The sequence below is a fragment of the Chelmon rostratus genome, chromosome 19, assembly GCF_017976325.1.
Source record: "Chelmon rostratus isolate fCheRos1 chromosome 19, fCheRos1.pri, whole genome shotgun sequence".
Classification (NCBI taxonomy): Eukaryota; Metazoa; Chordata; class Actinopteri; order Chaetodontiformes; family Chaetodontidae; genus Chelmon; species Chelmon rostratus.
Genome location: NC_055676.1, coordinates 19246173 through 19259250, shown reverse-complemented (window position 1 = coordinate 19259250; position 13078 = coordinate 19246173). Strand labels below are relative to the sequence as shown.

Sequence of the window (13078 nt, the reverse complement as noted above, 5' to 3'; positions counted from 1 at the left end):
AGATAGCTGGTTTCTCATAACAGTAGTGGATTCAATATAGTCAGATTGCCTCTGTTTTTTTTTTCTACACTAAAAGATCAGAAATCTCTGTTTGCCCCAAGTGCAGTCTGACCTCTACATTTGCAAGCAACTGTCTCCTCAGATGGCTGGAAAGGCCGCCCTCTTTCTGGGGTCCTGAGAACACCCCACTAAGAGAATCTGTCTGGCAGATGTGCCTCACACTTCAGCAAAATGGAGGAAATAGTTGAGGCTGCACAGTGGAACGCACAGAGGGAGGCAAACACATCTTTTTTTAAATGTCTGTTTCTGCACCTTTTATGTGTTTAAATACCAAATTATGAGTGGTATTTCCATTTCCACACTAATGTGTTTTGAACTTTTTCTCCTGTAAAATATTTTTTACTCCTCTTTCAAACCCCGAGCGTCCCAGTGTCTGTTAGATCGATCAGCTGTGGGAGTGGAAGTGGAAAGGAGGGGTTTGAAGGACAAAGTCTCTCAGGATCACATGTTTTTGTCATTAAGCTTCTCATCCTGTGCTGCTGGAAATGCTCCACTCTGCGCTTCGGCCCCTAACTTTCGTTTTTTCCTCCGACCGGCATCTAGACTGCCAGCCATCCCTTTCAGATGAATCCTATCCTGTTACATTTTGGGCACTCCACAAATCGATGATGTTTCCTTTCAGCCCGTCGTCCCGATTCTTCCAATCTAAACTACCTCTGTCTGTTTTTGTAGCATTTCTTTCCATTAGAAGTAGCAGTAATAACTTTTATACTCCCTCTTGACACCAAAGAGCACAGTCTCCTAAAATAATAATAAGATTACAACATTCTGAACTCAAACATAGTATTTCATTCCTGTGATGATGATGAATGGTTACTGCTACTTATAACTCTCCAAAACTGTTCTCTGTCTGTCCAACCCACCATCCGTCCTGCCAGGTGATGCATTCCCGGAGGACTTTTCCATCTTGGCTACAGTGAAGCCTAAGAAGGGCAGCCAGTCCTTCCTGTTGTCTGTGTACAATGAACAAGGCATCCAGCAGCTCGGACTGGAAGTGGGCCGCTCTCCCGTGTTCCTGTACGAGGACCACACAGGCAAGCCCAGCCCGGAGGACTACCCCCTGTTCAGAGGGGTCAACCTAGCTGACGGAAAGTAGGTTCACTCGTTTATTCGATGAACATCCATCAATCTCTCGCCACACAGTGCAGTACGCTTCTAAAAACCGGTATCTGCTTTTTATTTATGCATCTTCCCCTCTAATTTAAGACCAGGTGAATGTAGGCTTTGATGGCGGTTTAGTTTGTTAAGCAGCACCTGGCCCAGGTGTTCCTTTTGCAACAGATTTGTTAGCAACATTTGCAAGTGTTCATTGGTGATCTTCTGCTTGCAAGCACAGTGTAGAACTCTGTGTAACCAAAAAAAGGCATTTAAGAAAAGAATAAAATGGGATTCTGTTTCACTCCAGAAAACAGAGCGGGTTATATTTGAATTTGAACGAGGGGCCAAACACAAAGGGGGCTCTCAGCACTGCGTTAGTAGCGTGTAAGTGGGTAGCATGTAACCCAGTACGTGTGTGAATTAACCTCACCTCCCCTTTCAGATGGCATCGAGTGGCCATCAGTGTGCACAAGCAGACCATCACCCTCATTCTGGACTGTAAAAAGAAGACCACCCAGAAGCTGCTCCGAAGCCCCCACCCCATCATCGATACCAAGGGAATTGTAGTGTTTGGAACTAGAATACTTGATGAAGAAGTCTTTGAGGTAGGTACCCGTAATTTACATGTTTTATTGGTATAATTCAATAATTTACCAAAATGTTATGTTAATGTCATTTGTACCAGATGCATGTTTTCTACTCAACTTTGTCCATTTTGTACATTTGTGTGAATTAATCGTGCCAAAGTGGGATGAGAGAACTGATTTATAGGTTTGACATCTGATGAAATTTTCCATCTCCCATTACATTCTGTTTTCAAGGCAGCACTAAGCAAGTCTGCACGCCACCAGTCATCACACCAACTACACTTTGATTTAAAGTCCTCCAGCAAATGAGATAAAAGCAAATGAGATTCTTCATTCTAACTACAGCACGGGCACATGTGGCTGTGGTGCAACTGATGATCATCCCCAGTCCCCATCCTGCGAGTCATTGTGCACGGGATGGGGACTGTGGTAGTGGCCACATCCTCCGTAGATGTGCAAATTCAGCATGTTGAGCCTCTGACATCTGATCCTCCAACCTCTGCCACCCACCCATACACATGCACACCATCACAAATCAAATTTAATTTAAGGTATCATATATTCCTCATCTTCCACAAGAAAAAACATAATGTCCCTGAATTCTGTTCTGTGTCCAACTGTGCCGCATCTGTTGTTGCTATTTTGAAGTTTTGCCTCATTGTGGCTGCTAAGCAGTTGACCTAAAAGTCAAACTGTTATATTTCTGTTTTTGGTTTCATGTCTGTATTCTGACTGGGCTGCAGCAGTTTTGTTTACAAAGGTTTTTTACCAGGCAACAGGTGACAGGCTTTCATTATTAGAATGAGGGCTTTACTTCTTCCTTCCTCCTCTTTTTGTGTCCATACACTCTTTGTGGCTGGAGATGAAAGATTAATGTTAATCTAATGACTGACAGGAAGCCTTTTGTGGGTTATTATACCCAGAGATACCTGATGTTCAACACAACATACATAAAATACTTTTTTCTTTCACCTAGTGTAAAGAATTAGTTTGGACGAGTGCAGTACCTCTGTATGCATATGCACATGCATCATTTGGGTACGAACATTTTATGGCCTGAGTGAAGTCAAAGCCCCATTCAGTTTCTATGGAAGCCCCAGATTGTACATACCTCATAGTACAACTTGAGGTGATGCCGTTCGCCATAGTGAGCAGGCACACTGCATCTGGAGTATGTGGAGTATCACCAAGATGTGAGCACAACACTGTTGCATCTTTCCCAGGTGTGGCCTTAAAACCAAAGCACCACACTCTAGCATGTTTTCACAACTCCATCAAAAGAACACTTATTGAATAGTGATGCCCAAGACACAATTTGGGATTTAAGATAACCAACAGCTAGGTATTTGGGACCAGGCTATTTCTGGGAACTGAAGTGTTCGATCTGGAAGTAACATCACTGCTGCTTTACATGCTAGAGCTCAATGAAACATAATTTCTATAAGCAGATATCTGCAGATGGATGAAGAATCTTTAGGAAAGGGAGATGATTTTGGTATCAGAAGCGTTGTGGTTTCAATTTTTTGTCCTTTTGTCTGACTAGTAATGACCAATGACGTTTGAGCAGACTTTAGTTGCACACATGTAGACAGTTGGAAGAGCTGGTTATACTGGAAATCCCAAAACATTTGCTGTTACCCCCAGGGGCTATGTAGTTGTCAGATGATAGCCGATGCATTCTGAGATTGAGCGAAACAGTGGAAAAATTATTAGGCTTTCCTGCACTCTGACATGTCCAGTCCATCTTTCTTCATCTGTTCTTGTATGTACTGTAGTGAGCAGAGGACAGCGAGATGTACCCAGAATGCTGTTCAATGGCGTAACAGTAACAGACTACTAATAAATATGTCCTGCAGATCTCAAGAGCCCGCACTGGACACTGCACTTCCTTGGTTCCTCAGTAATACAACTGTGAAGTTGATCGGATGAGCAGTTGTAGAGAAAATCGAAGGACAGACATACATACGTACAGGCTCCTTCCATTTTAGTTAGGTCGTGCCTAAAACAGGCTTTTGGGAGGATATTAGTGGCTCTTAAACATGACCCCTGTGAGGGACACATACGCGAGCACACACACACACATGCAGAGAGGCACAAGGAATAGTGTTGTCTTTGTCCCGTCAGAGTTGTGCTTGTTTAAAGGGGGATTAGTCTGCGAGGCTGAGGCCCTCAATAATAATTAGTAACAGAGGCTGACTGATGTGACTGATGCTGAGCCAGCTGAACTTTAACCTCACTGCTGCTCACTGAGAACAGACAAAAAGAATGAAATATGACATCACTCCCCCCCGACAATCCCTAAAGTTGGTCTGCGAAACTATAGGGGGGACAGAAATATGATGGGATATAAAGCCAGAACTGAAACCGTCAAAACCGTTAATCATAGCTTTGCAAACCAAAGCCAGAGTTCTATATTTCAAGAAAATACATATAGCATGAACTGTACTGTACACGTGTACATTTGCTTCCATAAGAGTGTCAGATCGCTGTTTTATATTACATGGATTATGTTCTTTCAAGTTTCGAGTTAAATTGTTGGCTTGAACTCTTTAACGAGGCATAAATACAGATGTTTTGGTGTATGTTCGTGTATGAGTGTTCTAGCTATTATTTCCTCAAATGGCAACTTGTAAATTCCTCCAGTTGCCAACAAGATGACTGCATTTATACGCCACAGTTGCAATTCTGCTGTGATTTTATTATTGCCCGTGGCACACTCATCATGAAGATTGAGCTGATACAGGACCATCTAAAGTCTTCCTGGGCTATCAGAGCCGCGGTAACAGTCCACTGGTTACCGTGGGAACAGACAGATATTTTGTGAGAGATGTTAAAAGCCCTCCTGCTGTGAGTCTGCCAGTTGGGAGACAGGACAGGCTCCAGTGCGTGCAGAAAATGGAAAATATGCCACATAGTTTCCAAATTATGCTCAGGCCGCGCTCCTTTCCTCCTCTTACTCCCTTCTCCCCTCTGTAGTTTAGCCTGATCCTGTGTTGACTTTTGCCAGAGTCAGTTACCACCAAGAGGTGTTGAGCACGAAAACACAAGAAAACGTATTTGATTTCACGGGCAGTCCAATTAATTCAGTTGACTCAAGAGCCTGCAATTTCCAGTCAGCCTCTTTAGAAAAAGAGCATGTAAAAGAGCCACAGCACTTTTGAACTGTTAGGCTGTGAGAGCTGTTGTAGACAGCATTCACATGATTTCTCCCAAGTTTTTATTTAGATTCACAGTGGATTTCCATGCATCATATGGAAGACTGCTAAGAGCAATTTTTTCTGTAAAAATAAAAACTGCTGAGAACGTTGAAAAAATCAAACACAAATTGAAACACAGCAGCGAGGAGGGCCAGATAATCTGACTCATCAGGCCCCTTTGAATTACAGTTAACGGTGTCTGTTGCCTGTAGAGGTCTAGAGCTTAAGCTTTTTCTTTACATGCAGCAGTCAGGAGGCATGTAGTATTTAGTGTATGCTGGGGTGGTTTGTGGTTTGGTTTCTGACATGGTTATTGTGGTCACAGAGAGAGCGTCTACCCTCTGTAAGTACCATAATGTTTTTTTTTTCTTAGTAGCTTGCATAAGAGGACTGTAGCGCGTGCCAGTAAAGACTTTGAAGGTGATTAAGGTGATGATTACATAAGAAGACAGGTATTTTACCTGGTATTCAATGCTCATCTGTTGCAAATGAAATAGTCATTAGTCCCTCATAATGACTGTAATGTACATGCTAAAATCAGCCATTAAAACCTTATATTTAGGAAATTCAGTGACTTTTAGTTTTGTTTTTCTTCATTACTGTAAGGCTGTGGATGTTGAGAGCATGTGTGTATTTCCAGTGTATTTTAATCTCTGTTGTTCAGAAAGTAGGGCCCGCATGACAGAGCCCATCTGAAGAGACTGTCCCCCGATTTCCGTGTTCACTGTTATTTCCCAGTGAGTTTGCCAAGAAAAACCAGAGATGATTTAATGCCCAACCTTTGGCTCAAGTATCTTTCAGTGAAATAAATGGCTGCGGTTGGTTTGAGGGAACATAAATGGGACAGACAGACCGCTTGGCCTCACTCAGAGGTAATCAGCGATGGGGGGGCAGGCTTCAAGTGACTCGAAGTAGCTGATGTGGAGCTGTGCAAACACAGCACTTCATGTCTGGCCTCCACTGTTGCAGCCAAGGCGGAGCAAAAGCATCCTCGTGCAGTATGAATGTCAGCGATCGACTAGTGTCGTTTTAATCACAGAAAGACACAAATTTGGCATATTAGAGAGTTGGAGCAGTGTAGATTTGGTGTCGAAAAAACACGATGTTCAGGATTGAGAGCGTGTGGAGGAACGGGGGAAGCAGGAGCAGTCGGTTCGGCCAGTGGAGCCAAAATTTTTGGGTCATACTCTGGAAAGAATGAGGAGTTCTCTCCCCGCTGATGTCAGTCTTGGAACAGCAGCCATACCACATGACATCATCCAGAGGTTTCCTTGGTATCCGCTGATAGGCTAGCCGGCGCTGATGGTCTGTATGTGTGTGGGTGGGCCGTGATAAGTTGGAGAGGATAGGTAAGAAAGCTTGATGGGCTTCACAACAGGAGGATTAAGGTTAAGATATACTGAAATAGAGGATTAGAGATGGAATGAGTTAAAGGCAATATGATAAGAGGAAGAGGAGCAGTGCAGGGTTAGGAGGCCTTTAATAGGGATGGGATAATGCGAGATGTGGGGCTCCCATGGTGCGACCAGAGCCAGGAAAAAGTAGTAAATACATGCAACGCATGAGCTTGATGCTCGTTAAGAGCTTTAATATTGTGATGGCATGATGAGTTTTACACATCCTGTTTCCTCATCTTTACCTCAGGACATTTCTTCAGCTTTCCTGCCAGTTGTTCAGCACCCCTTCTTTACAGTTCACATGTTTCAGTCATCTAGGGTAAAGATGTATTCACCTGCAGACATACTCCTGACTGGCAAAGAGAATTCAGAAAAGTTTATTCCACTTTCCATATTTGCAGTAGATTTTCCACATTTAGAATCTGATTTAGACCCATTTTGGCCCAGTTTCTGGAGCAGTAGTAAGATTAGTGTTGCTGATGCTGCCAGGCCTCGACTGGGCTGCTGTTTGTTATTAGCTACTCCCAGTAGCTCTTGTAAAGCTTTTGAATCAGTGGCGCCACAGTTCAACATTTTTCACAAATGTGCCTGGACTCTTCGATTTCTGTTGTAAAAAACTTTCTAGGTGTGAAACAACAGTTACAGGTCTACCTTGGGTGGTAAAGGGATGCATAATGGCTTCTCTAATGGAGCCCCATTAGAGGAGACTTGGAAATTTGATGCCCCGCTTAGGTCCTCAAAACTGTTCTGGTGCAGAAATCTTTGGCGCTTTTTCCACAAAGCACTAAAATGTATCTTGGTACAGTAGATCTGATCTCAAGTGGCGAGCTCTGAAAAGCCATGTAAGTGGTAATTGTTCGGGATGCATTGAGGTCAGATCACTAGAGCTGTATTCAGACGTGTGACCACAAATTAGTCCTTGACAGCACTGTCAGACACTTAAAACTACTCAAACATGGTTGATTTACATTCAACAAACAATTTGTACGTACTTAAAGAAAGGTACAAATCCACTTTAGTCATCTGATTCACACTTTATTAGGTGTTTAAGTCTGTTCGAGGTCTTTAGCTTATTTTCTTTGATATAAATGGGGCGGACAAAACAATAGAAACACCTGTCAGTGCAGTATAATCAATACAATTCAACTTCTCCACAAACTGTACCCTTAAAATGATCAAAGGTTTGAATCACCACAGCTCAGAAATATAGGCTTAGACAGGATTCATTGCAGGACTGTTGTATAAACTGCATTCCTTTTAGCTAGGTGTAGCTAATAAACTGGCAGTTGAGTGTACTTTGCAAATTTCTTTTCAGTTTTTCAAATCAAGTCAGTTGGGAAACGATGCGTTTGAGAATGATTTGAGAGACGTCCTGCCCAGGTGGATTTAGATTCACATCAGTAATCCAGATGTATACATTTTTGAAGCATTAGTCATCATGTTTGATGGATAATTACAGATTCAAGTGGAGATCTTACTGCTGTGTATTTCACTGTGTAATAATTTAACCATTATTTGCATGGCATATTATGCCGTGGTGTTGAGAACGATATACCTTAAAACACAAAGGCAGTTTAGGGTGTATTAAATCCTAACATTCTCCTGGCCTTTACCGACTTAAAAAAACTGCTGTAGTCCTGTTTGTCTGCATTATCTTGTCCAATGTCATCCGTCATTGTCAGAGCACACTACTTCTACACAGTTCAGGCTGAGGAATGGGATGGAGACTTCAGTAACTCCAGGGAAGATGAAGTTTCCAGCATGGATAATTAAGAGAATTTCCCTAACTCATGTCAGATGTTTGTCTTTCGCCCCCTTATTCCCTCTGTTATTCCTTTACTGTGTCAGCAAGCACTGAAGTGTGCCCTCAGCACTTTTTTTTAATGTAGATTTCAGCAAATGGCCAAGTCAAACACTCGGAATCTACGTCTGCTAGGTGAGGTGAGCCGCTCTGGTTTCCACTGCCCCGAATGAACGGGAAATGGGAATATGGCTGCCTAAAGTCCTCAGAGACGTGGTATTAAAATCTTATACAGAAGGGAGTGTGATGGGGGCTGGGAAACTGAGGAGTGAAATGATGGAGAGGCTTCGGTGGGATCCAAAAACAGGATAATGGTAAAGAGGTGAGGGAATGGTTAAGGTGCTGTCTAGTGGATAAGTGGGGTGGCAGACGGGATTGTTGCTCTTGGCAGAGCTGAGCTACAGTCTGGAGGGGAAAGTGTATATGGGTGAAAATGTGCTTGATGCCTGGTTAAGCTTTTATTCTTTAAATCTGATGAAGTGAAGTTTATGTATGTCTGTATATATTATGTGGACAATGTCTATCTAGTTTGTTTGTGTATCCATGTGCATTTTTCTGTGTGTGTCCACGTTGATTTATGGCCTGTGTGCGGCGAGCTGACCTCTGCAATGTGTTGTTTGGTTTTTGTGGTCAGGTTGGAGTATGCCCAGGCGCTGGGACTGTCAGTGTGCCGGTGTGGGCTGGCAGCAGGACCCAAGGCCTGGCTCAGACCTCAGGGGTGACTGTGTAAATACGTTGTGAAAGTAGCTCGCCTTAAAATGCAGCCAGTGCACAGACCTCCCAGAGTCTTATCCTGTTTGGTGGGGCCCTCCCACCCATTTTCCTTTGCTAACGTATGACCAGTAAAATGATGAGAAACTACTCTTGGGTTTTGCGTCTTTAAGATGCCCTCTTGTGAGGCATATAAAGGTAAACAGAGTCATTACCAGGTGTCCCTGAGGATATGAAGATATAATGAGCATTGGTTTGTGTTTATTTCATGCCATGCCGCTCTAACTAAATAGCAAGTGCAAATTTCATGGGATGCCGAGCCCAGCCCCCCTAAACTGATCTGCTGGGGGTTGCCTGACATCACCTCAAGACCTTACTCTAATCAAAATAAGCCTTTGTTGGGCTCCCTTCACCTCATTTTGAAGTATGTGTGTATAAGAACAGATGATTTTGTTGCGTTATAGCCGCTTGTATGTAAATAATTTACCCCATGCAGTAGCTGTCCTCAGCGAAATGACGAAACTACACCAGTGCTGCTTTCCATGCAGAAGAGGGAACACAATGAACTCGGTCCACCCTGAATGATTGTGGGTCAGCTTCAGATGGAGACAAATGTTTGGCTTCATGCTCATTAGAGCACTCTCCTGCCCCCACCTGGACACGGCCAGAACATCCAACAGGGATAAATGTGTGGGGGCGAGAGTGAGGTTCGGGAATGAAAGCCATAAAAATTGATGTGACATTTTAGCAAATAAAAAACAGGATGAATAGATTAATCTTTTTAAGCGTCATTGATCAGCCTGGATTTGTTCGTCTTCAGTTATCTAGTTGTAAGCTGCAGCCCTGTAATCACTGATGGATTCATGTGCATGTTTTGCGTGTGCATGCGAGTGTCTTCAACACTTTCTTTAACATGAAGTATGTGAAGTGAGCACGGCCGTTGCTCACAGCTGCAGGCGATGTCTCTTCCACCGGAGCTCGACATGCGGAGAGCATTGGCCAGGAGAAGAGTCATATTTCAGCTGAGTCCAGGGAGATGCTGACAGCGGCAGCCCTGTTATTGTCTGAAAATTCTGCCTTAAGCACCACTCTGATGTGCCACATGATGCTCCACGGTGAAAAATGTCACTGTCCCCTCTCAAATAGGAGAGATGATTGCATGTCTTTTATGGTTCCCCCAGGGGTTTGGGTGGGATTGTATAATTTCAGGGTTTTTTCCGCCTCTGGTGTGCTCTGTTTGGGTGAGGGATTGGTGGTACTTGCGTGTCTGTGTCTGCACATGTTGCTGTATGTTAATCATTTTATATATGGCATACTACAGTGCGCTTTCCTGTCTCATATCAGCCTCTGTTGATGTGACTTTTTGGGTGAGAGGAGAATAAGCTATAATTTCCTGTTCCTTTCTTTTTTAAGTGTTTGGTTAACCAGCCAGCCTTATCGAAGTCTGAATCCCTGACTCTGCACATGCAGTAGTTGCAGCGCACTTGCCTGTCATCAAAATATGAAGAGGTAGCCGCCATATACAGTAATGGAGTAAATATCTCACACTTTAACGTGCTGCTGGACTGAATTTACCAGTCAGCACCAGAATACTAACTAAGAATTTTGGCATTAGCATACAGCTGGAGTACAGTATAGGAATATTTACGGCTTCCCTACATCTGTAAAACAGCAGCTTATATAACGTTTGGCAGCGGAATCCGTCGAGCTACGTGTGGTGAAAAGAGCAGCTTTGGCTCAAAGAAAAGGAAATCAGAACCAGCTTTAGTGGTTGTCATGGTGGATCAAGACTTTGACAATAGTTGTACTGTGAAGGTGTACAGTTTTCGTGGGAATGCATGTACTGCATGCCTTTTATATCAAGGCAGAGATAATTTATGTGTAAAGATGGAGGATGAAATGGAAACAAGCAGGCATTTCAAATACAGACCTTTTTGCATATAGTTGCAGTTTAGCATCCCACCATTGTTTATATCTGAAAGAAATATGAAGTTCGAAATGCTTTTAGATATTAGCAATTATTATATACCAATTCAAAGAAAAGTTGGGACACTGTGTAAAACATACCCAAATGAAAACCGTACAAAGATGATATATTCAATGTTCCACCTCATCAACTTCATTAATTTTTGCTTATTCTAAATTTGATGTAGCAACACATTTCAAGGAAGTTGGGACAGGAGCAACAAAAGACTGGGAAAGTTGTGGAACGCTCCAAAAACACCTGTTGGGAACATTCCACAGGTAAACAGGTTGATTGGTAACAGGTGATAGTATCATGACTGGGTATGAAAGGAGCATCCTGTAGTTGTTCACAAGCAAGGATGTAGCGAGATTCACCACTTTTCGAACACATGATTGGATAAAGCAGATTACGACATGAGCTCAGGAACACTTTGTGAAACAGCAGACAGTACAATGTCTAAGTTCTTCATCAGGGTTATCTGTTATTGCAATCAACAGAAAGTTTGCATTCCAAACTGGTGTGAAGGTTGATAGACATTTACCAGGCACGGAGGATCGAATAACGAGGTGAAAGTTTGAAGTCTTTGGAGCATCACCCATACTAAAGACTAGAAGTGATGATCTCGGTCGTCTGCTTCATTTTGACCATTCTTTTCTTTCTAACCATTCGCCAGACTTAATGTATGTTGCTGAGTGCTAGACTGCCCCTCTAACTGAAAAATGTTTGTTTCTAATGCGTCCCTGCCTGTCCATCTGCATTTGGTTTTGTGCAGTGCTCAGTGCCTGGCTTCATTTTTTATAGTCCAGAACTTATAACACAGAATAAAACTTCAGACGGCTGGCACCGTTCATGCCGAATGGTCCAACGCGACTCAGCTCAGGTCCACACTCCCTGTCCAGCTTCTTCTCATCCTTTGTTCCCTCTCATCGGTCTTTGGCTGTAGTTCGTACAATCAAATACAGCCCTCAGCTTTTCCAGCAGCCTCAATAAGATCATTTTTGCAGGACGCTTTTCTTGCTAGGCATGCACACGCCTCGCTCTCTCTCTGTGTACATGTCACACATCATTAAACACATTCTGCCACAGTGCTCTCAGTGCTGCGTGGATGCTCTCATTAATGCTTAGATGTATGATTAAGTATCTCATCTTGGTACAATTACACCACTTGTGGTCAGGATCTACCCTGACAGTCCTATGGCTGCTCTGGGTGATGGAGAAAAAGAGTGTCGGGGAAAAGAAAAAGGAAAGCTGAAGAATGGCATGTGAATAGGAAAGCAGTTGCAGCGCTCCAGACGGCAGGGCTGTTTTGTCATACAGAGGGCTTATTCCTTATTGAATGTGACCTCATTTCAAACATTGAATTCCCATCATCCCCTTTCAGCGCAGCTGTGACACACAGTCTTGCCAGGATGAGGGAGAGACAGACTGTCAAGCTGATAGCAAGTCAGGGCTCCATACGGATCACGGCTTTAGACAAATGGCTCGGAGGTAGCCATTTGAAAGTTTCCTGGGAGCTCTCAGTTCATTGCTGGGAGAGCTGCGTAATGGCTACTCCAGTCTTTCTGTCTTTGGCGGAAGAGCCGGGATTTGTTTTCCTGCATCCACCATAAACCCCGCTGATAACATAAGCCAAGGACGGAGCAGGAAACATCATCTTGTGGGGTGTTTTGCAAGGGTTGTTAAAGGATCCGTGTGGTATGTTCGAGTGTAGCAGCGCTCCTCAGTGAACTGTCACTGGTTAGACCACAAATGCAATCCATTTATGTTTGTCAGAAAAGAGAGCTATCCATGGAGAATTTAAGCTGGAAAGACATGTTGAGGGATTTCAGATTTCTGGCAATTGAACGTAATTAAAACCACTTCATCCTCTGTGGTGGTTCATTCCCATAGTTGCATCGCTTCGTGATTCTCATACCCCCCAAAAATACATTTGTTTCAGCTAAGCCGACGTTGTGTTTGATTGATGTGGAATGACATCACTGGATTTGGAAGTGTGATTAGGACATGTTTGGAGAGATACAATACAGCCTGTTGGTGCCATATGCATTCTGTTCAGAAACATGTGGCAAACACACACACCCAGCTCCCTATGTAGCCTGGGGATCCTTCTGAGCCCTGTCTTTTTTTCCCTCTTACTCTGTCTTGCTCATTTTCTATCAATCTCTTCTGTTCTGTCTCTTTTTTGAGTTTTCTCTTTCTTTAAATCTCTCACTTCTGCTACACCCCCCCTTCACCTCTCACTCACTATATGCACACACTCC

At 43.3% G+C, this 13078-nt stretch overlaps 1 protein-coding gene across 2 annotated transcripts in view; it reads left to right on the top strand.

The window, feature by feature from the left end:
* Positions 1-13078, top strand: part of col5a1 (procollagen, type V, alpha 1) — a 77390-nt gene that overhangs the window by 21347 nt on the left and 42965 nt on the right. For both annotated transcript variants that reach the window (XM_041960883.1, XM_041960882.1), the window contains exons 3-4: positions 939-1152; positions 1601-1763. In XM_041960883.1, coding sequence (XP_041816817.1) covers positions 939-1152; positions 1601-1763 — 377 coding nt within the window. The remainder of the gene's footprint in view (positions 1-938; positions 1153-1600; positions 1764-13078) is intronic.